This window comes from Procambarus clarkii, chromosome 56 (genome assembly GCF_040958095.1).
Source record: "Procambarus clarkii isolate CNS0578487 chromosome 56, FALCON_Pclarkii_2.0, whole genome shotgun sequence".
Lineage (NCBI taxonomy): Eukaryota > Metazoa > Arthropoda > Malacostraca > Decapoda > Cambaridae > Procambarus > Procambarus clarkii.
In genome coordinates this window covers 17,398,686-17,425,549 of record NC_091205.1, presented here as the reverse complement: position 1 = coordinate 17,425,549, position 26,864 = coordinate 17,398,686, and the positions used below count along the sequence as shown (strand labels likewise).

General features: G+C 43.7%; 1 protein-coding gene across 1 annotated transcript in view; it reads left to right on the top strand.

Moving 5' to 3' along the window:
* The first annotated feature begins 1,389 nt into the window (after window positions 1-1,389).
* The window catches only part of Mpi (mannose phosphate isomerase), a 38,987-nt gene continuing 13,512 nt past the window's right edge, over window positions 1,390-26,864 (top strand). The window contains 8 exon segments of the mRNA XM_045762705.2: window positions 1,390-1,531; window positions 4,191-4,369; window positions 9,900-10,048; window positions 10,223-10,364; window positions 11,406-11,570; window positions 11,728-11,895; window positions 21,315-21,475; window positions 21,477-21,518. Of these exon segments, the coding sequence (XP_045618661.1) occupies window positions 1,491-1,531; window positions 4,191-4,369; window positions 9,900-10,048; window positions 10,223-10,364; window positions 11,406-11,570; window positions 11,728-11,895; window positions 21,315-21,475; window positions 21,477-21,518 (1,047 nt within the window). The 5' untranslated portion in view covers window positions 1,390-1,490.

Sequence of the window (26,864 nt, the reverse complement as noted above, 5' to 3'; positions counted from 1 at the left end):
CGACAGGCAAGAGGCACTGAACTACAGGCCAGTGTCCTTGACTTTTTTTTATTATTATTATTATTTTCTACCACAAACGTGGCCACATATTTACAATGCTAACCAGCATATATACATTTTCTTCTGTCCTCCATGGACAGGGTTAGAGATCAGTTAAACATATAGTTCAGGGATTTATTGAACAATCAACCACAGAAGGTGATTCGGTACTTTTAAAATGCTAAGCTAACCTACATACGTAAATACATAGATACACAGATTTACGTATGCCCTACATAAAGTGTTCAAAGTGTCATTAATGTGCATTTACAAAGGTGAAATGCAATTCTGATCAGCTTCCATATGTACCTTATACACATATACATACACGCACATATATACGTACATATACATATATACACACATGCATTCACATACATTTGTCTCTTTTACTCTGACAGGGTGAGATAGCTGACAGAGAAACTAGTGTGCAATTAATCACTTAATCACTGAAGGTGATTAAGTTGCTTTTACAAGCTCAGGTTATATAGTTACATCACATACATACATTGTATAAATGATATATTACATGGTCAATCTTGGATACAAGTCCAATATATCATCAAATGTTCCAGTACTCATATAGTAATTACACAGTTCAGCATATCTTAGCCCAGGAGGGCGAAAGTCGGTCAATATGGGACATTCTACAATATAATGTTCAAGTGAGTGCATGTTTTCTCTTTTACAGAGTTGACACATTGTGTACTGGACATTTGGGTTTTGAGAAAGCTGCCAGATAATATATGGGGATGGAGGAGAAGGGAGGGCTTAGGGGGGTGGAGGAGAAGGGAGGGCTTGGGAGAATTGAGGAGAAGGGAGGGCTTAGGGGAAAAGAAATGGCTAGGGGGGGGGAGAAGGAATGGCTTTGGGGGTGAGGGAGAAGGGAGGGCATTGGGGGGGAGAAGGGAAGGCTTGGGGGGAGATAGGTGGGCTGGGGGGAGAAGGGATGACCTGGGGGGGGGGAAGGGAGGGCTTGGAGAGTGGGGGAAAATGGAGAGCTTGGAGGTAGGGGGAGAAAGGAGGGCTATGGGGGTTAGAAGAAGAGATGGCTTAGGGGGCTTGGGGGAGACGGGAGGGCTAGAGGGGGAGAAGGGAGGGCTCTGGGGGGGGGGGGGTGGAGAAGGGAGGGGTATTGGTGGGTGGGGGAGACTATGTATGGAGTCGCCTTGACCACATCACTGCCAAATGCATTCCATTTGTTAACTACTCGACTACCCTACCGTGGCAGGGGTAAGGGGTCGTATATGGGATATCTGGGTTAGGGAAGCGAAGAGGAACATGGTTGGTGTGGTGTATGGGGTCATGGGGGTCAGGGAGTGGAGTGGGGTCCGGGGTCACAAACTGCATATCATGGTGTGGAGAATGTAAACAAACAGCTGCAGACGACGCCCAGAGCAGACGGACGCCCTCTCCTGCCCGCCCACCACCACTCGCCGCCAACACCTCCCATGCTGCTTGTAATTACACTCTATGTCTCTGTAAAACAAGAGTAAGTAATATTGATCCATTTTGTGAGGTGTGGCGAGCACTGAGGGTGTAGTAACCCCGGACGGTCACCTTGAGCTGCCTGCTGGGTCCCCACCTCTATACTCCCAGGTTAGTGAGCTCTCATCACGCGCCTCTAATACTCGTCTGGTGTTAACTACACTCATTTGGGGCTGGGCATGATGGGTTAGCCAAGTGGCGAGGTGTTCTCCCTCACTGTAATACATCTGACCTGGAGAGAAAGTCTTGAGCATTCACACTAGTCTCCTCCAGCTGGTTAACTCAGAGAGGGAATTCTTATTTCATTAACTGTGTTAACTTGGTAGTAAAGTATATTATTATATTCGAGTGATTCCTGTCCACAGGCTACGAGAATAGCAGTCTATGCTTTGGTCACTATAGTTAATAGTGCCTTTCAGGATTAAATATTTAAATATTTCAGGATTTTCAAATACAGTAGTGCCGATTTGCTTTTCAGGATTTATGTCGTCTATTGAGTATACAGAAATGTGCCCTACATTTAGCAGTAGGGCACAGCCCTATAGATACATCTGGCTGTATCCAAGTATTTCTTAGGTCTTGTCACATCAACTGCACAGGTTCTTACTTTAAATTACTCCATATGTAAATATTGCGGCATAGATGAGAGAAGAACAACCATTATACATAATGTGTATTACAGTCGAGTATTGGCACATTTTAGGTTCACCACTTTCATTTTTGAAAAGGCCATTGGGCAGTGCTCTAATTTAGACTGCCCTATGTAACATGTGTACAGGTATTTATTCCAAAAGCACAAAAACAGAATACTACTAGAGGACTTCTTCATAGTAGGTGCAGTTTGCACGAAGGGTTTAAAATAGAATACAGTACATTACTTGGTTAATAATTTGTGATTAACTTGGTTATTAATAACTTAATAATGCTATGTCTCGTGCAGTACAGTCAGCTGCCAGCCTTGCTGTACTATGCATTACTGTAATATGTTGAAGCAAGCAAAATTATTAATCAAAACTGGCCATTCACAGCTAGCCTTAAATTATCATTTAAATGAAAAGATGTATATTTTCATGGTACTTTATATAGAAATCGTAAGGCAAATCATTATTAGTAGTAGTACAGTATATAACTCATTAACAAAACTTGTATACCATATAGTTTACATGAGTATATGATATTTATTATCATGCATTTAAAAAGGCTGTAGTGATTAATATTATGTTTAGGAAAAGGCGGGCCAAAAGAGCAAAGCTCAACCCCCGCAAACACAACTAGGTGAATACACAATTTATTAGATGATCTTATGTTTGATTAGAAAAAAATATGTTAATATAACGAATCCAATTCAGTACAGCATGTAATTAGATATTTAGACTTGATTCCAGTGATAGGTTAGTTATGTTAATGTGTATTAATTTGTACTGGTGCTGAACTAAAACTTCCTTTTGAAAGCTCTTTGTACCATAAATTTCCTGTAGACTTTGAAATAACTTTTTTTTATATTCAAGTATACTATCACTGAGTAGGAAAGATATCTAGCAGCATTATTAGTCAGGTTTAAGTAGTTAAAAAAAAATAATGTTAGCTCTTCATGAAAAGATGATGAGGAAACTTGAAAGTGGCCTTACTGTAACTAGCCTGGTGAAGAAGTGTGACATTGGTACCAGCACTGTTTCTTATACAGTACAGTATCCGAAGACTGTTCATAATACTATATGCAAATTCCTTGTGCATTAAGAGACCTCACTTGCTCACTAGAGGGGTTGCAAGGGACGTGGAGCTTTTCATCAAATAAGTACAAATAATTTGTTAGAGAAAATCCACTGAGGCTGTGAGGCGACACGAACCTGTGACCAACTCATTGCCAGCCTTTACCACACTCTACCTTTACTCTACCACATTACCACCTCTGACTTACAAAAAGCCTTACCACCGAATTTCTACTGAAATTTACTGAACTCCCCAGTGGATTTTCTCATTGATGTATATCACGATAGTGTGATTTTCTGTGATTAATTTTTGTCTAAAGAATTTTCTTTTTCATTCTTTTTTTTCGTAAAGAATGTACAGTATAATGTTTGTCTGAATTCTACAACTGTGTTACATTTTGGTTTTGATATTATTAATGTAGTAAAATATGAATACTGTAAATGTATTCTTTTTAATAATAATAATAAAATGGTTAAGCCTTTGTGATGTCATTCAAGTGTTTTATTCAAAATTATACTGAACCAGTGCTCTTAATCAAGTATTCCAAATTTGGCTAATTATAAGTAATGCATGTGGATGATAGTAATGTAACACTGCTGAATACTGGATGGGCTTAGAGTACATGATAGGTCAGTAAAGGTTTGTTTTGCTAGTTCACGATAAATGTAAATTGCTTAGACTAAAGGCCATTGGAGCCCAGTGGCTGAACTTCAATAGCTATGTGACTAACCTTTCTGCCACCTACCCACAGGATGGGTATCAATAGTTTAATTTATTAATTAAACTATATCAATGCCAGATAAAATGGAAGTTCATATGTAAGTTCATATATCAGGATGGGGTCAGTTCCAATTAGTCCATTTGAGCAGGAGTACACATTTCTCTTTTTCTTAAATACAGTACATACTTAATTGTTGATTGTTTAATATAACATAATGTGTATTTCTGTGCAGGTTGTACAAGATGGAGTTGGAATGTGCTGTGCAGAGGTATGCATGGGGTGTAAGAGGCTCAAAGAGCAGTGTTGCTCAGCTAGCTAAAACAATGCAACCAGATCTTGAGATTGCTGATGATGAACCTTATGCTGAACTGTGGATGGGCACACACCCGAGTGGCCCATCCATTATTAAAGGTATGGTGGAGTTCTAACAACTATGTTTGATAGCCGTTGAAGCACTTTTTACAGTATAGTTCTGATTAGTGTTATGAGCTTGGCATCAAGATTAATCATTATCTATATTAAAACAATTTTTATTAGTGTTATTTTCTGCATTTAACTTTAAATTAATGTAACACTACTAAGATCTGTATAGAATCATTCTATAAACAAAAATGTAGGAAAATTATATGGTTTTCAACATTCATTGAAGCAGCAGTAGGGGGAGACCCAGACATGCTTGATAACCTTCCTCTACCCAAGTATCCCAGATACTATTGACATTATGCAGGTGCTGACTTTCAGCTGATGAACCATAACATGGCAGGAGTTAAGTCAAACTCAAGTCCCTGTGACTGAAGTGTTCTGATAGACAGTTTCTGGCCTTTCCCCTCAGTAGCCCCACTATGCTTATGTACTGGCCTTTTCCGGTCTAATACTCGATACCAAGTATCCAAGACTACCTGCCAGTGACAAGGACCTTTCTTCATCCCTGAGGCATGAGAGCACATGGGGGATCAGGGATCAGCCTAATACTAAAGCAAATGCCCTAAAAACAATGAAAGAAGGCCCACAACATGTCAATCTCCCTTCAAAAATGTTTTGAAAAGTTCATTACTGACCAAAACAAAAATCTGAATTACTGAACAAGTGATCCCGATGACTTTCCCTGTTCACCAGTAGATGGGAGCCTGGGTCAGGCAACACACATCCTTCCCCTCACTCTTGAGCCTGGTGTCAGATTTTTTTATTATGTACTGTGCAATAGTGTTGTATCTTGGAGATCGGTGTTTGATATAAGTGTTCAACTTTCCATTTGACCAGTTGTGATTGTATAAGTTCTTTGTGCTTAATGAGTACACATGCTGTTCACCAGCTGCTTTAACATGTGTTTCAGGGTCTTCTCCCTGATGCTGTCAACAAATACTGTTCCTGGCCAGTTATCTTCTCTGATCGAGTTTAGTTCCTTCTTAACCCTTAAAGTGCTCAGCATTAGGGCTATAATTCGAAAAATATTTGAATTATGTAAAAATTACTTTAAAATGTTAAACAAATCTCCAACTTTTTGCCTTCAGCATCGTGAAACTTTTATCAAAATATTTTCAGAAATTGATTTTAGACAAATATTTAAAAAAAAAAAGAACGTTTTGTTGATAAGGAGAGCAGCTCCTATTAACTGTAACTGATGGATAATGCAATAATAAAGAGATGCAAACACCTGTCCAACGCACAAAGAAGAATAGTAGTAAGAAGTGCAGGCGATGAGTCACAATAACGTGGCTAAAGTATGTTGACCAGACCACACATTAGAAGGTGAAGGGATAACGACGTTTCGGTTCGTCCTGGACCATTCTCAAGTCGATTGTGACGGATTACAATCGACTTGAGAATGGTCCAGGACGGACCGAAAAGTCGTCGTCCCTTCACCTTGTGTGTGGTCTGGTCAACAGTAAGAAGTATCCTTAAAGTGGATATACAGCTGGTGCCTTTATAGCATTGGTGAGTAATACATAATAACAAATAATAATGAGTAAGTATGTTATTATGCTCTATTTTGTTATATATCATATATATATTGCCCAATGTTATTATCAGTTACTTTCAGCAATGTTCAACAAAATATTTATGCATACCCTTACCAATCTATGTGAAGACAGAATTAAATTGGTGAACAAATAAATCAGTCACAACTCTCAGAACTTGGGTCTTTGATTTTTTTTTGGCTGATTTTTCACAGATTTCAAACTCTCTTCCTTGTTTCTTTAGGGTGTTTTGATGATTAGGGACAAGATTAGGGTTATTTTACTTTTATAAAGTATACCCTAAGTATATCCCCTAAATCCTTATAATTATAATTATCTCTATATTTTGATTTTTTGAGGTTATTTTTTCTTTACTTCATTTCAACACACAGTGACCTACAACTTTCACATATTTGAGTACGAATGCCAAACAATGTGTATTACAATGTACAAGTAAATTCATGAATTAAAACTGCCATAATTATACCTATAACTAGAATTTCAACTTTAGTATCCAAAAATCTAGTTTCTGACCGATTCTGACCATTTTTACATATTCAGTGGGGCCTCGATTTACAGTGGTAATCCGTTTCAAGAGACGTATCATAATTCGAAACGATTTTTCCCATAAGAAATAAAGGAATTGAATTAATCCGTTCTACACTCCCAGAAATATTAACTTAAAAATACATTTTATACTGAATACAATTTTTTTCTCTAACTACAATACAGTACATATGTTTATCTTACCTTTATGGAGGACTCTTGATGGCGTATGGAAGATGGTGAGGAGGGGGAGAGGAAGGAGAGGTGCTACTGTTTGGAAGGGAAGTCCACTTCCATTACAACATCAGGCAGTGATGACTTCTCTGGGTACACTCTCCTACATTTTGCCTGCAGTACCACTAGGACCTGGTTGTGGTTCACTGCTAGTTTGTCTCACTAAAATCCTTTCCATAGATTTTTGTTTTTCCATACGTTTTAAGTCAATTTTTATCTGTAGTGAGGCATCAGTGTCATTAAAAAGGTTAAGGCAACAGCCTACTGCACTTGTGATTTGGGCGAGTTGTTTCAGCAAAAGTTTGCAATTCTTCCCATGCTGCACACATTTTCTTAATTAATGAGGAAGGGACATTCTGTACTGTCTCCTTCTTCCCTGAAGAAATTTCCTCAGCTGTCTCTTGTTGCTGCCCCTTGTGAAATTCTTCAGTGGACAGTTCTTCGCATGTGTTCCTCCACCAGCTCAGCCTGCTCGCCTTAAACTCTTTCGCATTTGCATCACTCGTTCCAGGGGGTTTTCTTTAAAAGGTCTTCATGCAATTTCCTTGCTTTTTCACAAATGATGGCCTCTGAAACTCTATCACCTGCTAACTCCTTGCTGTGAATCCAAATTAATAACTGTTCAACATCCTCAAGTGTTTGTGTTCTATGTTTCCGGAGGTAGACCTCTTCGCACAGGCATGGTTGAGGGTTTTTCCAGTGTATGTGGCACCCTACCCCGACTGCGAGTCCATTGGGGTTGATGACTTTCGGCTGGACTGGGCAAGGTGGTGTTACCTGTACCTCTTCCCACTGGTTCGGTTGTTGCTCCGGGTCCTGGCTCGCTTGGAGACTTAACCAGAGGAGCGTAGTCCTGTTGGCCCTTTGGTGGCCGGCCCAGTCCTGGTTTCAGGCGCCTGTTGCTCGAGATCCGAACCAGAGAGTTTTCCCGCGACTCCGCCTCATTCAGCAGATTGGTCCAGTACAGTACATGGCTGGTTCGATCTTCTCCTCCGCTCTACGTGTCTGGTCTTTTTGTTGCCAATTTATTCACCACTTGTTTGGTGATCAGGTGGCCTCGTTGATGGTGTCCCACCTGCGAGTTTTGTCTCGACAGCAGTATGACGTTCCTTGGCGGTCCTTTCGGCACTTTGTCTCTTTGTAGGATGTCTTCGATTTCTGATTTTTTTTTTTATCCTTTTTCTCATTGATTGTTTCAGGACCGTCATCTTATGCCAAATACTGTCGCCTCGTATCGTGTGGCTTTGGCAGAGCCTGCTTTAGTTTGCATTCGGGGTGGATGTCACTTCTGCTCTGTTACACAAGTTTTCTCGGGCACTGTTTCACCTCCGGCCTGCTCATGCGCTGTCTGAGCCATCCTGGTTGTTGGACCAGGGTGCTCTCTTTTCTCCTCCGTCGGTTTGTGGGGGTCTTCTCAGTTCAGGACTGTTTTTCTAGGGCTCTTTTTCTTGTTGGCATTGGCCTCTGAGGCATCAGGTCAGGAAGCTTCATGCTCTCCACTGCTGCAGGGGTTTCTGCTCCTTCGGTCCTGGTGGTCGTTTTGTTCGTTTGCAGCCATCTCCTTCTTTTCTGGCGAAGAATGAGTCTGCTGCTTTCCGGAGGGGTCCTTGGATGGTTGATGCTTGGTTGGTTCGGCCGGGAGTGCTTCATGTTTGTGTCTGGTTGCGGCTCTTCCGCGTTAGTTGCACGCCACGGCCTCTGTGGCAAGGGGCCTCCGTGGCAGGGGACACACTTTGGTTAGACCCGGTTTCCCCTTCTTCCCTATTCCAGGGCGCGGGTCTTCCAGGTCATCTGCAGGATTATTTGTTCCAGCCAGCCTGTCGTCTATTCCCTGTGCCCATGACGTTCATAAGTTCACGGCTTTGGCTGCTGTTTTTGGTAATGTGTCTTGGGCTGACATTTGGGCATGGGGCTTTTGGAGGTCAAATAGGATCCTGGTCGCATGGTACCTCGTTAATGTTCCTGGCCCTTCTCGGGCATGTGTAGCCTTGGGTCACAGGTTGCAGCCAGTTGTCTCGACTTCGAGTTGAAGAGCGAGTAGCGACCTGCCTCCCAGATAAGTCCCTTTTTCCTTTATCTTTGGTTAGGTAGCTCCTGGGAGCCTAAGGGGCTTTCCACAGAAAACCAGCGTTGAATGTAATGAAACGCCATTTTCTGGGTGAGACCCGGAAACTCCCTGGCATCCCTCCCTCTCTCTGGTCGGCGTTTTTTTTTTCACGTTTTTGATATTCAGTCTCTGAACTGAGGTGAGTAGCCTGCGTGGAGGTCTGGGACCCCCCTTTTCCCCTCCCAGGGAGGGGGGGAGTTGCACAGACAGCGGCGGCTGTAGTGGCGTCGTGCTTGTTTGCTCGTTTTCGATTGGGGAGTTCTGCTGGCTTGTTCAGCTTTCAGTTTGCAATTTTTAACTAGCTGTAGTTTGTTTTGGAATTCCTACCTTTCTGAGTGCCTGACCTGCTAGATGCCAGACATAGATTGCTTCCAATTACACCAGGAGGGGGGGGGGTTGTCTTTACTGCCATTGCTTCTCATGCCTCTCTGAGGGGGCTAGATTCTGGCTTTGGTCCCCAGTAGGAACTAGAACTCCATCGATTGACTGTTGCCATGGTCTAATAAATGCACATCAGCCTGGTATAGCTCCGGGGAGCCTCCGGGTCTCGCCCAGAAAATGGTATTTCATTACATTCAACTCTGTTTTTTTTTGTGATTTTTATTTTCCATTGACCTGAGGACTTCAGTATAATCATTAATCTGATAATTAATGTCATAGTAACAAGGCTGGAACAGGTAAAACTACACACACTAGTAATGGGTAAAGCGATGAAACTTTCTGTCCTAGGATATTGTCAAATTAAAATTAATCTAGTCATAATTTGATAATGGTCCATGAATGGACTGAAATATAAAACCTTTTCTCCATTTCGCATTCCACCAATTGTTCATCTCCTACCAGATTGTGGAATCCATCATTCCAGCTTAACATTCTTAACCATACATTCTTTGTGTAATTTGGAAGGCATATAAACAGTTCAACTGGTTAAAATCTGTTGTATAAAATCACTATCAATTCTCATTTTGTACTCGTCAGCCAACACTCTTACTTATATCAAATCTAGATTGTTGGACTACAACTTTATTATATTATGTTTCATTGATGTTTAACTTCTGTATTAGAAAGTATTGAGGGAAGAATGTGTTTTCTTCAGCCACTGGTGAAACCCTTGGGAATTTCATCAACAAGCAGCCAGAGGTGTTGGGATCACTTCTTATTGATAAGTTTGGTGAGCAGCTCCCCTTCTTGTTCAAGGTCCTAAGCGTTAACCAGGCACTCTCCATTCAAGCTCATCCAAAGAAGGTCAGCTTGGAATAGACAGCATAAGAAATAGTCTTTATATTAAAATTTTGATTAATTGAATATAGTACAATACTCTACTATATTTAATCTGCATGATGTCGATATAATGTGGTACTGTTTGTTGCTCTTGAGGCAAAGTGATCATTTAGATCACTCCAATTTTTTGTTTTCCAGAGTCATGCTGAGCAGCTGCACAAAGATCACCCAGATGTATACAAGGATCCCAATCATAAACCAGAAATGACCATTGCATTGACTCCTTTCCAAGCTCTCTGTGGCTTCAGGCCTGCACAGCAAATTTCAAAACATTTGAAAGGTGTTTAACTAATGCTTTAGTTAAAGTAGTATAATAGCTTGAATACCATACATTATTTATACCAACTTTTAACTGTTAATTTTAAGTGTTGAATTTAATATATTTAATGTGGAGGTTATATTTTAACACCTCCAGAATGATTGATGCTGCTACCAGACATAGTCTTGGCCAAAAATGTTCAAAGTTACTATGAAAATAAAAAAGTTATTTAAACAAAATTTCACTAATTGTGCAGCACTGTGTATAACACGAGGGGTGGGAGCACACGGGTTGACCAGTGTTGGACGGGTCCACTTGGGGCAGCTATAGCACGTATGTAGGCCGCCAGGAGGAAAAAACTCGCAATATTTTTGAAGGAAACTTCAGCCTGTGCAAATTTTTTGTAGGAAACTTATATATTTGTTATTACATTATTACTAGTATTTCTTTTGTTTTTGGCTATGATGAATTGCTCTAAAATAAATGGTAATTCCTGTACCCAGGTGGTCCCTCCCAACGCTCCCCTCTCCCCCGACACCCCACCCACTCCTACACCATGTGCCTCGAGCCACAGCCATACGGGATTAATACAGGTATGGCCCGCGTACTGGCTTTCATATCCGGACAATTCACTCCTAGTCCGGCTGACTGTCCGGATATTGCAACATCGGCAGCAAGTTAACCGGCCCAGATTTTTTATCCGGACAAACACCTGATTTTCTGGCTCCTATGGACATTTTGGCCGGATATTGAGAACTTTTTCCGGTCACGATTTTGGCCGTATAAGGGCGTTTTCCGGATATTCGAATCCCGGATAATCGAGTGTACATACATTCGACGCTGGTTTTTTATTTGGATTTTCGCCCTTCCTGGATGTCAGTTAACAATGTCAAAAGAACAAATAATTTTTTCCGAGCAATTTATTTCATGTGCACCGTGGTCTTGCATTGTAAAATTGCTTGTGCAGCTGAAGGGATACAAAATTTCAATTATATCCCAATTTGCACAAATTTGATGATGAATGGCATAGTGCTGTATTTGTAATTCATTATTCAATTACAGAGTTGACTGAGCTACGGAAGGTAATAGGAGAAGATGTTGCAGACAATTTCATTGAGAATCCAACTGAAGAGAATCTCAAAGCTTGCTTTTCTGCAATGATGAACTCGCCTAAGGACGTCATTGCTTCTGCTCTTAATGATCAGTTACAACGATTCTCTGAATTGGGTAAGTTACAGTAAATGGCTGCAATGTCTGAATTTGAAGAAATTGATCTGATTATATATCGACAGGATTTTCAATTACATGCTACATAGGATTGACTGACAAGTTATGAAGAATCCTGTAATTATCACAAGTCTGAACCACTGTGATTTTCCAATAGAGACATCAGAAAGTGGTGAAGCCCTTTGTAACCTCTTCAAAACACTACATGAGCAGTATCCTGGTGATGTTGGCTGTTTTTCCATTTACTTGCTGAACTATCTAACTCTGCAGCCTGGTGAAGCTATGTTTCTTGGTCCTAACATTATCCATGCTTACCTGCTTGGAGGTAAGTCCCTTCACTCATTTTGTGGCAGCGGTAAAAGATAAGTGACTGTATGCAAACTTAATTGGTTTTAATATTGACAAGCATTTTATATTATATTTGGAAAATAGGTCAGCTTGAAAATCTGTAGCATCATTTAAATGATATTTAATGCTAGATTATTTGAGTTTTTTTGTATATTATATAGTAAAAGTAGTTTTAAGATTTGTTTATGATAAAAGAGCAGAAAGTACACACATACAGTGTAGAGAAACACCAATATGTGTAGATTTTATTTATAAGTGAAGTTTTCTGCATTTGGGGTGGGATGGGGGAAAGGAATGGTGCCCAATCATTTGGGCTGGCCAGTAGAGTGATGGTCTCACTTCATGCAGGGTTAGCATTCAATCCCCGCCCGTCCAAGTGGTTGGGCACCATTCCTTCCCAAATCCTTATGCTGATCCTGTCCATGTCCCTTGCAGTCCCCGTGGCGTAGTGGTAAAGCACTTGCTCGGCCCTTCACAAGTGCTTTGGCCTGCGTTTGTATTCTGGCCGGGAAGGATTGACTGGGTGCCAATCCTTAACTGTAGAGGAAATGGGTACCTGGTTGTTAAATGATTTGGTGGGTCATATTTTGGGAAAAGGATTAGGATTAAGGACCTGCCCAAAATGCTGTGTGTGCTAGTGGCTTTATAAGAGTGTGAGAACTCGTGTGTGTGTGTGTAATTACCTAAGTGTAATTACCTAAGTGTAGTTACAGGATGAGAGCTACGCTCGTGGTGTCCCGTCTCCCCAGCACTCTTTGTCATATAATGCTTTGAAACCACTGACGGTTTTGGCCTCCACCACCTTCTCACTTAACTTGTTCCAACCGTCTACCACTCTGTTTACAAAATTGAATTTTCATATATTTCTCCGGCAGCTTTGTTTCGTTAGTTTAAATCTATGACCTCTTGTTCTTGAAGTTCCGAGTCTCGGGAATTCTTCCCTATCAATTTTATCTATTCCTGTTACTATTTTGAACGTAGTGATCATATCGCCTCTTTTTCTTCTATCTTCTAGTTTTTGCATATTTAATGCCTCTAATCTCTCCTCGTAGCTCTTGTCCTTCAGTTCTGGGAGCCACTTAGTGGCATGTCGTTGCACCTTTTCCAGTTTGTTGATGTGCTTCTTAAGATATGGGCACCATACAACCGCTGCATATTCCAGCTTTGGTCTAATAAAAGTCGTAAACAATTTCTTTAGTATTTCTCCATCCATGTATTTAAAAGCAATTCTAAGGTTAGAAAGTGTAGCATAGGCTCCTCGCACAATGTTCTTAATGTGGTCCTCGGGTGACATTTTTCTATCTAAAACCACCCCTAGATCCTTTTCTTTATCAGAATTCTTTAAAGATTTCTCACATAATTTATAGGTTGTGTGGGGTCTATGTTCTCCAATTCCACATTCCATAACATGGCATTTATTCACATTAAATTCCATTTGCCAAGTGTTGCTCCATATACTTTTTTTGTCCAGGTCTTCTTGAAGGGCATGACAATCATGTAAGTTTCTTATCTTCCCTATTATCTTAGCATCATCAGCAAACATGTTCATGTAATTGTGTATTCCCACTGGTAGATCGTTTATGTAGACAATGAACATTACCGGTGCAAGAACTGAACCCTGAGGTACTCCACTCGTGACATTCCTCCAATCCGATACCTTGCCTCTGATTATGGCCCTCATTTTTCTGTCAGTTAGGAAATTTTTCATCCATGTTAGTAGCTTACCTGTCACTCCTCCAATATGTTCTAGTTTCCAGAACAACCTCTTATGGGGAACTCTGTCGAAAGCCTTTTTTAGGTCCAGATAGATGCAGTCAACCCAACCATCTCTTTCCTGTAAAATCTCTGTGGCTCGATCATAAAAACTGAGCAAGTTCGTGACGCAGGATCTTCCACATCGAAAACCATACTGTCTGTCTGATATTATGTCGTTTTCCTCCAAGTGTTCTACCCATTTAGTTTTAATTATTTTTTCCAATATTTTGACTATTACACTTGTCAATGATACAGGTCTATAATTAAGGGGGTCTTCCCTGTTTCCACTTTTGTAGATTGGAACTATGTTAGCCTTTTTCCACACATCAGCTACAGCTCCTGTATACAGGGATTCCTGAAAAATCAGTTAAAGAGGAATGCTGAGCTCAGGTGCACATTCTCTCAGAACCCATGGTGAAACTCCATCTGGACCAACTGCTTTGTTCTTACTTAGCTCCTTGAGCATTTTTTCCACTTCATCTCTAGACACCTCTATGTGCTCTATGTTGTTCTCTGGAATTCTTATTGTATCTGGTTCCCTAAAGATTTCATTTTGTACAAACACACTTTGGAACTTTTCGTTTAGTGTTTCACACATTTCCTTTTCATCCTCCGTGAATCTATTTCCCATTTTCAACCTCTGAATATTATCCTTTACCTGCAATTTGTTGTTTATGAATTTATAGAACAGACCTGGTTCTGTTTTGCATTTGTCTGCAATCCCTTTTTCAAAATTTCTTTCTGCCTCTCTCCTCACTGCCGTGTAGTTGTTTCTCGCATCTTTGTATCGCTGGTATGTTTGGGGGTTCGGCCTCTTCCTGTATTGATTCCATTTTTGTGTCTTTTGGTCTCTAGCCCTCTCGCAATTTATGTTGAACCAATCCTGTTTCCTAGTTCTGCATCTCTGTTTTGGTATAAATTTTTTTGTGCCTTGATCATATATTTCACAAAACTTGACATACATCTCATTCACTTCCTTGCCTAGCATCAAGTCTGTCCAATTATACTCACTAAAAAAATTTCTAAGGTCACCATAATGTCCTCTCCTGAAGTCTGGTTTTTCAACTGCTTCAACCTCCTTATTTTCTTCCATCTTATAACGCATTGCATACTTTATTCCCAAAAAGACATGGTCAACTTTTACCCAAGGGAAGAAGGTACTGAATGTCAAATATCTCTTCCTCTTTCCTGGTAAATATCAAATCTAGCATGGAGGGGAACGTCCCCTTCCCTCATCCTCGTAGCTTGTTTAACATGTTGATACAAGAATGTTTCCAGGATGAGGTCTACAAATTTACAGGTCCAAAAATCTTCTGTTTTAGCTTCATATGCTTCCCAGTCTATGAATTTCAAGTTGAAGTCACCGACTATCAACAGTCGTGATCTATCGTTATCCGCTCTCGCTATAATCTCTCTCATTATTGTTATAAGACCTTCACGTTTACTATCTAGCTCCTCCTTTAACCATGTGCTGCTTGGTGGTGACAGTACCCGAACCAAGGGGTACGAACAACTGCAATAGACCGAGACAAAGAAGCACATCACAGGACACGGGCTGACCAATGCCTAAGAACACACGCAGAACATCCCTGCTGCAGAGGAGGCAGGAAGAAAGAGCAGAAGCACAAAAACCCCAGGAGAACAACCAGGGGTGGACAATCAGGCAGGGACAGAAAAACCCCCACGCAATCCCCAGGCACAAAACGGCAGCAAAGTGCCACTCCACAACCGGACACAGGAACAAGGACACGCCACCGTGAAACACGGTACCAAAGCACACGTGCAGCCGCAGCAACAGGCACCACTGCAACATGCAACATGTAATAGCAACTCCCTTCTGCAAAGGCAGAGAACGGAGCAGGCAGACCCCAGACAGGGCCAACGGAGACACGACAAAACCCTGCAGGCCCAGAAACCTGCACCAGGCGACCGAAGGCGGAGAAACCCTGCTCGATACCTGCTGGATGAGGTACTGGGAGCCCTTTTACACCTGAAGCCCGGCCCAAGGCCAGGCTAGACCGGCCAGAGGGTGGCCCACCAGGCAGCTGCTAGGAGCAGTCCACCGGCCCACATACCCCCACAACCAGGACGGGCCGGAACTGCCATACGAAAACAGGCTAGTGCGCCCTGGAAGTCCACGGACGAACCAGCAAGACGACTTATGCTCGCAAGTAGGTCGTGTAACAAGCACAGACCTCTGATGGTAATACAGTGTTCCCCAAATGTGCCAATAGCACCACTGCACTCCACAGGTACTATTCCGCAAGTTCTACCAGATAGGCAGGACCCAAGAGCCAGAGCTCAAATCCTGCAAGCACAGCCAGGAGCCTTACCAGGTGAGTACAGAACCAACCCCACAACCCCCACACCTCACAACATTAAAAAAGGAGGGTCCCCTGAATGACTCCAGCATGGGTTGGACATGCACATGAGGGGGACAGGAAGGGTTGAAAAAGGGACAGTCACTGGTGTGCGAACGGTCTCAGTCGTACAAAAACATACCTAAATAAAGACAGGTATATAAACAACACCGCATCCAGCGCCCGGCCAAAAGACGCCAGACCGCAGAAACTCACCTGGCGAATGGTGGCACGAACTTGACACGACTCAACCGTGCCCAGAAGAACCTGGGAGCACCGCCAGGTGAAGACGCCAGAGCCGGACCCGCAGGAGAGCAGGGAGAGGCGAAGGAGGCGGTCCACACCCATGACACAGGGAAAACCGCGGTGTCCTCCCCACAACTGGGAACCAGGACATCCCCGGCGCGAAGGGGCACATACCGCAGCCAGGGAGAAGAACAAGAGGCGAAGCACTGTAGCAAAAAAGGGCGCAAAACACCAGCACTGAAACACCGCCCAGACTAAAACAAACTCCACGGCGCATGCGCATAACACGCTGGCCGAACCGCACACCCTCCCTGCGGGAAGGCGCCAGCCAGGACTACTGCATGAGAAAAGTAGCCAAAAGAGGAAGCAGGAACAATAAAACCGGCCAAAGAAGCAAAGAGCCCAAAAAGGAACCCAACAGGGCGACAAGCAGCCCAACAGGGCGACAAGGACGAGGAGCCGACAGACGTTCCAATAATGCGGGAAGTAGCGAAAAACCTTCCCGTACCCTCGAGAACACAGAAGCCAACACTAGTCCCGAAGGCACACGAAGGCGCAGGCGCACCCGAGATCAGAAGTCACGCAGAACCCCATCGAACGGGGAAACATGACGAAAACACCGTCCCAAAAAGGGGTGGGAGGAAATATCCACCCACAGGACGGAACCAACCGACTCAAAGGCCAAGGAACCGAGCCCGGGGAGAGGCCGATGCCCAACAGCACGTACGGCGAGTGGGGAGGAAAAACCCCACTCCGCGTAACCACAAGCCCCTGCCTAGAGGGGGATAAAAACCCCCACGGGGTCCAACGAGGCCAAGGCCCCCAAGTCAGCCCCTTCCCAGCCCCGGGAACTTACACGACAGGCCCCGGGGCCGAGCCGTTCCCCCAAAGCCCCGGCCGTACCAGAAAACCGAGGCAGCCGTGAAAACACTAACGAAGGGAGCCTACTGGCAGACTCGTACAACACGGCTGGAGGAACAGGCTCAAATGCCCCCGTCACTACCCCGGAAGGGGAATTCCCCGAGACTGCCCGAGTCTCAACACCATCAAAAACCCCGCCCCGAACCTACAGACGGTAAGGAACCGGATGCAGGCAGGAAGGGTGATCCAGGGGAAAGACAAGGGGGCGTGGATGGAACCGAAGCAACCAACACCCCCAAGTCCCAAAACGAACTACAACGGGGCAGCCCCGGGGCTCCCGGGGAGGAAACCACGAGAACGTTGCCACCACCAAGGCTCATGTGCAACGCCCCTGCTGCCCGCACCCGCTTTGTTAGCACAACTGGGTAACCGAGGCACAACGAGCAACCAAACTCGCAGGACTCCGGGTCGAAGGTGTCACCGACCCCACAGGCAGCAGACGGAGGCAAAACAGAGAGGCACCCAGAGACAAAAGGTGAGAGCAACCCTCAAACTCGCTGGAAGCGAGGGGGGGACTCAGGGGTCACATCCATCGGACCCGCGCGCCCCCAGGGGTTTCCCAGGGTCCCGAGCGTTTACTATAAGAGGACTCGCGCTCAGGTAATCCCAGGCAGGGTACTGCTAACCGGCACCCAAAGCTACCAAACAACTTTCTAAGAGCTGAACACCCGGGACGTGTACACTCACGGGGACCTAGCAGGGGTACCACCAGAAAATACTCAGAACACAAGGGGCAAGAACGAAGGCAGACCCCCCCACCAGATAGATAAACAAAAAGAAAAAGAAAACCCCGCAAGAGGACAGCGTACCCAAGCGGAACAGAGCCGGCCGCTATGATTGGTAAAGACAAGCTGCACAGTACCCTGCGCCCCACCAGTGCAAAAACTGCCCCTTATTCTAAGGCGAACAAGGGAGACAGAACACCCGAGCACACAAAGAGCAGCCGAAAACCAAGCAGCAAACGGCCAAGCAGGGGCAGGACCCAAGGAACTTGTAGAAGGTGGCCCCAAGCCCCAAGGGCAGCACTTACAGGGCACCTAGGGAAGGCAACCCTAGGCGCATGCAGCCCGAGTACTGGAGACTCGCTCTCGGCTCACGCACCACCTAGAAAACAGACACCACACTCTAGGTACAGTGCTGAAACAACCACTGGAGCCGGAGCACATAACCGTTGCCTATAGCATCAGCCGAAGAACTTATGGGTGGATAGCCGGCGTGGGAGGTCTGGGGCTCCCCCTTCCCCCTCCCGGGGAGGGGGGAGCTGCGCAGACAGCGGCGCGGTGAGGTATGACGTCATACTAGTTTTCTGTTGAAGAGTTCTATCCACTAGTTCGGCTTTAGGTAGCAATTTTCACCAGAATAGGGGTTTGTTTTGGAATGCTTACCTTTCTGGATGCTTGACCCGGTCGATGGCAGACACAGAATGCTTCCAACCACACGGGGGTTTCTATAGGCCATTGCTCCCCTTGCCTCTCTGAGGGGGCCAGGTTCTGGCTCGTGGTCCCCGGTAGGCCCTAGAACTCCATACACATGACTGATGCCAAAGTCTGACATTAGCATATCGGCCGGTAAAGCTCCGGGGAGCCGACGGGGCTCCCCCCAGAAAAGTATTTATAATCTTTCCAGTGTTCTGACATCAATTTTTGAGAGTGCTAAGAAGTAAAATCACAAAATACATGGAATCACAGCAACTCCATAACCCCGGACAACATGGTTTCAGAACAGGGCGCTCTTGCCTGTCGCAGTTACTGGACCACTATGATATGGCATTAGATGCTGTGGAAGACAAACATAACGCGGATGTAATTTACACAGATTTTGCAAAAGCTTTTGATAAATGTGACCATGGTGTTATTGCACATAAAATGCGTTCAAAAGGAATTACCGGAAAAATAGGCAGATGGATCTACAATTTCCTGACCAACAGAACCCAATGTGTAATAGTCAACAAAATAAAATCCAGCCCATCAACCGTGAAGAGCTCAGTCCCCCAGGGTACTGTGCTTGCTCCAGTACTTTTTCTCATCCTCATTTCGGACATAGACAAGAACACAACCTATAGCACTGTATCATCCTTTGCAGATGACACTAGGATCTTCATGAGAGTAGGCAACATAGAGGACACGGCGAACCTCCAGTCAGATGTAGATCAGGTCTTTCTATGGGCTACAGAATATAATATGGTGTTTAACGAAGATAAGTTCCAGCTCATGCGCTATGGAAAAAATGAAAATATAAAAACGGAAACCACGTACAAAACTCAGGCAAATCATAACATAGAACGAAAAGGCAATGTCAAGGATCTGGGTGTACTCATGTCGGAAGACCTTACCTTTAAAGAACACAATAAAGTAGCCATCACAACTGCAAGAAAAATGACAGGTTGGATAACAAGAACTTTTCACACTAGAGATGCTATACCGATGATGATACTTTTCAAAACGCTTGTGCTCTCTAGAGTAGAGTACTGCTGCACAATGACAGCACCTTTCAAAGCTAGAGAAATTGCTGACCTGGAGAGCGTGCAGAGATCCTTTACTGCTAGAATCCACTCGGTAAAACATCTAAACTATTGGGACCGACTAAAGAGCCTAAAACTGTACTCCCTTGAGCGCAGGCGGGAGAGGAACATAATAATTTACACGTGGAAAATATTAGAGGGGCTGGTCCCAAACCTGCACACAGAAATAACATCACATGAGACCAGAAGACATGGCAGGATGTGCAGAATACCCCCGTTGAAAACAGAGGTGCAACTGGTACTCTGAGAGAGAACTCTATCAACATCAGAGGTCCGAGACTGTTCAACATGCTTCCACTACACATAAGGGGCATAACTGGCCATCCCCTCACAGTGTTCAAGAGAGAACTGGATAAGCACCTCCAAAGGATACCTGATCAACCAGGCTGTGACTCATACGTCAGGCTGCGAGCAGCCGCGTCCAACAGCCTGGTTGATCAGTCCGACAACCAGGAGGCCTGGTCGACGACCGGGCCGCGGGGACGCTAAGCCCCGAAAGCACCTCAAGGTAACCTCAAGGTTGGTATCAAATTGTGCGCAATGTAAAGGCGCTCATTTTAAAACCACTCCCAGATTGATCGGATAAAATTTAAATTTTTAATAAATATTTTAAAATGATGGACTCTGCTTGCGTCCACAACTCGGACAAAAGAGAGATATTTTGAACCCCAGGGGTGTTCGAAGAGAGCGAAAGTGTTAATTTCTCTCATCATTTTTATTAGACAAAAGAACAGCAAAGTGATTAGATTCATTCTTAGCGCATTTAAGACTTGCAGCCAGCAGTTCTTAAAAAACAAATGCTAATGCATCATAGATTCCTTTCAATAAGAAATGTACAGAACTAGCATCTAAGATCAGGAACACTAACACAATAAAACCAGAGAGATGGATCATTTTCCCTGATAAGACAGACAGCAAACAACATAACCAACACCTGCAACAAAGCCAATACTGTATAGGGGTTGTGGACAAGACATCTATGGTAATCAAAACTGTCACAATCATAACTAGTGACAAAATGTCACCATAGCATTGATGTATGTTATACCCTGTAATAGTCGTGACAAAGTAAATTAAGGTGAAACGTCCCAAAATTTAGATGAGAATTTTTAAACATACGTTCAGCACTTCCTGTCATGTTGATAGCATCAACAATGCTTAAGTTACGTGTAGAAACCATGAGAAACGCCTAATGAACTTCATGAATATTAATCTCAACATCAAATAAGAAAATGCATTGAGACAGTGTATAGTGTACAACCATCAAACACCACGACACCTTCAAAGGAAATTGGGGAAAATTCAGTATTGCTACTTATTTTGTTGAAATAATATTATATAAATTGTAAGATATAATCCCTTATGTCTATCACCTTCACATCAGTAATCTTAACGCACCTTCTCCTCACTGACCTCATCACTTTCCCATTTTCCCCTTTATAATCACCAGTCTTGTGTATCTTTCAGATTTAATTAAGCCCATACAGGCGAAACATTATTTACATAGTCTATTCTCGTCTTGCTATTCCTTGACAAGAATTTTATTTTAGTAAAACCAGAATTCCGCATTTTAATATATAATATATCTCACAGACTGTGTTGAATGCATGGCCTGCTCAGATAATGTGGTACGAGCTGGCTTGACCCCAAAGTTCCAAGATGTGGAAACCTTAGTGTCTATGCTGGACTATGGAATGGTGTCACCAGAATCTAAAAAGTTTGAGGGCTTCAAAATGGATGGTTATACAACACTAGTACAATCCTCCAGTGCCTGACTTTGCTGTTGATATGATTGAGGTAGGTTTGTATTCACACTTGTGTAAACAAAGTTAATTGAATTGGACCGAGGTCATTAACATTTCTCATTTTTGACTCAGGGAGAGTATACAGTAGTACAGTATGGGGCTTAAAGTGATTGGAGAACTGGAGCGGCAACAGTGGTTGCTTTCATCATTGTTTTGAATTCACCTCAACTCCTGCAGTACCAACACAGTACGTCACTTTCATACCAGGTCCAAGGAATGAATGAATAATAAAGAGGTCTTCTCAAGAAACAAATAGTGAAGTGCAGCAAACAAATATCTGACATCAACCATTGCCTTTGGAAGAAATAAAAGGTGTTGTGACTTGCATGTATTGCATAATGATGCCTGGTAGTTAGGTTGTGTCATGAATGTAAATGTAACATCACAGGAGATTTAGATCAGGTTTCCTACACCCCAATGGCCCATCCCATCATGGATGAGCCAGTATCTCTGACTGATACTCATCAGTCAGAGATACTGAACACTTTGATTGAACAAGTTCTCACTAAGGTTGATGCACTTACTGTAACTGGACAAACTTACACATTAACTGCTGCAGACACTCAAAGCTCAGAAGCATCTCTTCAGAGAAGGCACTAACTTATGATTGTAAGCTTTCCTAAAAGTTTTACATGACATTGTTTCATTCTCTGCTACAGTAATTTCCATAAACAAGCAATAAGGTATTTCACTGAATGTGAGAAATCATACTTTTATGATTTTTTTCTCTGGTTCCCAAAGCCATTCCAAAAAGAAACTGGTATCAAAGAGGGAATGCATTTAACTGTATAATTTTTTGTCTGAGGGGAGCCCTGTTGACTCCCTGAAGCTGTCATGCACTGATTAGTGTGTTACGGCCACAGTGGGTCGCAACTGGGTTCTTTGCTGGTGGAACTTAAGTTCTGGTATCCGGCCCCAAGTTAGTAGTGGCTTTCAAGGAGTGAGCTCGGTAATGCAAGTACAACACAATGGGGGAGGTGCATTGAATACGACACTTCATCAATTATCAATATATTCACATATAAACACTTTCCCATCACCTCATACATAATCCTAAAGGAAGTATTACTACACTTAATATGTACACAAGTGTCTCTTTCATAGGACACTAAGCGCTCCTTGATGCTCAATCGGTGCAGTCTTGTCAGCTCCCGTGTTTCCTCAACACACAGTACCGTCCTCAACCAGTACTGGGAAACGCCAACGAGTCTACCCTACCCATGGGCCAGCCAAAACACAGTCTCACTAGATGCTCTCTCTGCACGCCCACAATCGCACTCCAGCCTGGTGCTGGCAGAGAACATCAGCCTCCCGCTGCTGGGCCTCTTCACGTATAAATACAAGGGTAGCGAACCCCTGGCAGGAGCTTCTTGCAACTCGCTGGTTACGCTCCTCCGTAGCACCTTACTGTCAGTCGTCTCTTCCGTTAGCCAGTCCCGGATACGCCGAATTCTGTCACTGCCACTTCACAGGCAGACAGTAGAACACTACACAGTTCTTCTCTGGTGGCGGCTCACTGCTTCCGTAAAGCAGAATGGAGTAGAGCTATTGGCTGCCCTGGGTAGACCGACTGTCCTCGTACCACAGCAGCCCTATGTCTACTCTGTGGATAGACATGTCATCAGTACACTGGTCAGTACATGGGACACTAGGAAACATCATTTACGTACTCTGACATACATACAACTCCTCCTATAATAGATGGCGCTGATTTTCTAGGCACCACCTCACCAGAGGTCAGCACCAGCTACCTCTCGAGCTGACTAGGGCAGAAATCTAGCGCCTCTTGTTGGTATAATCCTGTCACCACTAGATGGCGGCGTCCAATTTGTGGGGGTTTCAGAAGCGGACTCATAGATGGCATTGACGTTGCTGCTCCATGCTCCGACGATGGAATCGGGTTTGTAACATAGTGCCATACTACTTAGTGCCATCAGTTGCAGAGTTCTATTTGCCTAGTTCTAGATTTCAGTCAGTTCTAGGCTGATGGGTGCCCGCCAAATGGCCGTCATCGCTCTGGTTTCCTGTTTTTGAGTGGCATTTCTGGGGGAACCTGTCGGCTCCCTGAAGCTAACAGAACTGATATGTGCTTTATTAGTTTGGGGTCATCAGTCATGTGGAGTTCTGAGCCTCCCGGGGACCACGAGCCAGAAACTGGTTTCCCTAGAGAGGCGCAGGGAGCTATGGCATATGAGCGCACTACATGTGAAGCATGTCATTTTCCTCCATCGACTGGGGCAGTAGTCCAGAGAGATAGACAAACCAAAACAAATAACTAGCTGGTAAAATGCGACCTACAGCCCAAAAGAGCAAAAAACTCATCATCAATAAAAAAAAACGAATTGAAACTAGCAACTCTGCACACAAACTAGTACGGGGTACCTTGGTTTAAGAATTTAATTCATTCCTGGAGACGGCTCGTAACTCAAATTCGTAAACCAAAGCTAATTTCTTCATAAGAAATAATGAGAAATGAATTAATCTGTTCCTGACTCCCCAAAAACTTCACTTCAAAGTAAATTTTATACCTAATTCACCCAAATCTATACTACAAAAGTATGTTCAAGTTATTACTTACCTTGCTGATGACTCCTGTTGGCGTATGGAAGATGGTGAGGAGGGGGGGAGGAGGAGGAGAATTGTTACTGTTTAAAAGGGGAGTCCCCTTCCATTATAACATTGGGCAGTAAAGATTTTTCTGGAGTGCACTCTGGCACGTTTTGCCTGCATACCACTAGGTCCTGGTTGTTGGTCACTGCTTGATTTTCTCACAATGAAATGTTCCATTGAAGATTGTTTTTCCCTTCTTCGCAAGATTTCTCTGTAGTGAGGCATCACATTGTCATTGAAAAGATTAATGCAATGGCCTACTACAGCTTCCTCTGGGTGAGTTGTTTCAATAAAAGTTTGCATTTCTTCCTATATCTGGCACCACTTCCTAATTGTTGAGGAAGGGACATTCTCTTCGCCCTCATCCTCCTCCTCTGGAGAAATATCCTCAGCTGCCTCTTCTTGCTGCTCCTTTTGAAGGGCTTGGAGTTCTTCGGTGGTCAGTTCTTCGTTGTGTTCTTCCACCAACTCCTCCACATCAGCACCATCCAATTCCAAGCCCATTTTCCGGCCCAGAGTAACAATTTCCTCAACAATAGGCACTTCATTTACAGGCTCAAACCCCTCAAAGTCTAATTCTGGGACACATTCAGGCCACAATTTTCTCCAGCCAGAGATAAAGGTTCTTTGAGTCACTTCTTACCAGGCTTTGTCAACGAGGTTTAGAGCACTACAAATATTAAAATGGTTTTCCAGAACTCGTTGAGGGTGAGATTTATGGCTTCAGTCACTTCAAAACATTTCCGGAAAAGTGCCCTTTCATAAAGTTTCTTAAAATTCGCTATGATTTTCTGGTCCATAGGCTGAATTAAAGGAGTGGTGTTAGAAGGAAGAAACTTTATTGTGAGAAAATTATATCTGTTCAACAATGCATCTTCCAAGCCTGGAGGATGAGCAGGAACATTGTCGAGGAGTTGCAGTGGCAAACTTTTCTCCTGCAGATATTTTTGTATGGCAGGGCACCACATCATTCACCCACAACGTAAAAAACATCCTAGTCACCCATGCCTTATTATTAGCCCTCCACATCACACACATTTGGTTTTTCTGCACACCATACTTTTTGAAACCCTTGGATTTTCAGAATGATGCACAAGCAAGGGATTAATTTTCAAATCGCCACTCGCATTTCCACACAACAGAAGCGTAAACCTATCTTTCATAGGCTTGTGTCTGGGCAATGATTTTTCCTCCTTGGTAATATATATCCTCTTAGGCAATCTTTTCCAGAATAGTCCTGTCTCGTCACAATTAAACACTTGTTGTGGTAGGTATCCCTCAGCCTCTACAAACTCTTTAAATTCTTCAATAAATCTTTCAGCCGCTGGTTTGTCCGAGCTGGCAGCCTCCCCATGCCTCACAACACTAAGAATACCACTTCTTTTTCCTAAATTTGTCAAACCATCCCCTGCTTGCCTTAGTCTTTTGCATCTGCACTCGTTCCAGGGGTTTTCTTTACAAGGTCTTCATGCAATACCCTGGCTTTCTCACAAATGATGGCCTCTTAAACACTATCACCCGCTAACTCCTTGTTGTGTATCCAAATTAATAACAACTTTTCCACATCCTCAAGTATTTGTGGTCTTTGTTTCATGATTGTTGATGCGCCTTTTGCCACTTTAGCACTCATAATGTCCTTTTTTTTTGGCTAGTACAGTGCATATCATTAACATGGATTTGTTGTACTGCCTAGCTAGTTCAACAACACTTGTACCATTTTCATGTTTATGAATGATCTCTTGTTTTTCCTCTATGGTCATTCTCACATGCGATTTCTTGCCTTGAAACTTACCACTGGCTTTCTTGGGACCCATGGCGAGATATATAATAACTTTTCTGGGGGAGCACTGTCGGCTCCCCGGAGCTATAACAGGCTGATATGCTAATGTCAGACTTTGGCATCAGTCATGTGTATGGAGTTCTTAGGGCCTACCGGGGACCACGGCCAGAACCGGGCCCCCTCAGAGAGGCAAGGGAAGCAATGGCCTATAGAACTCCCGTGTGGTTGGAAGCATTCTATGTCTGCCATCGACCGGGTCAAACATCCAGAAAGGTAAGCAACCCAAAACAAACCCCTATTCTGGTAAAAATTGCTACCTAAAGCCGAACTAGTGGATAGAACTCCCAACAGAAAACAAACAAGCAAGTATGACGTCACACGTCACCGTGCCTCTGTCTGCGCAGCTCCCCCCTCCCCGGGAGGGGGAAGGGGAAGCCCCAAACCTCTCACGCCGGCTATCCACCCATCAGTTCTTCGGCTGATGCTAAAGGCACTGGTTGTGTGCTCTGGCTCCGATAGTTGTTTCAGCACTGTGTACCTAGAGTGTGGTGTCTGTCTTCTAGGTGGTGTGTGAGCCGAGAGTGAGTCTCCAGTACTCGGGCTGCATGCGCCTAGGGTTGCCTTCCCTAGGTGCCCTGTAAGTACTGCCCTTGGAGCTTGGGGTTACCTTCCACAAGTTCCTTGGGTCCTGCTTCTGCTAGGCCATCTACTTTTTGGTTTTCAGGCCGCCCTTTGTGTGATGAGGGTTCTGTCTCCCTTGTTCGCCTTAGGGTAAGGGGCAGTTTGCAGTGGTAGGGGTGCAGGGTACTGTGCAGTTTGTTTTCACCAATCATAGCGGCCGGCTCTGTTCCGCCTGGGTACGTTGTCCTCTTGTAGGGATTTTCTTTTTCCTTTTTGTTTGTCTACCTGGTGAGGGGGTCTGCCTTTGGTTATTGTCCCCTTTGTACT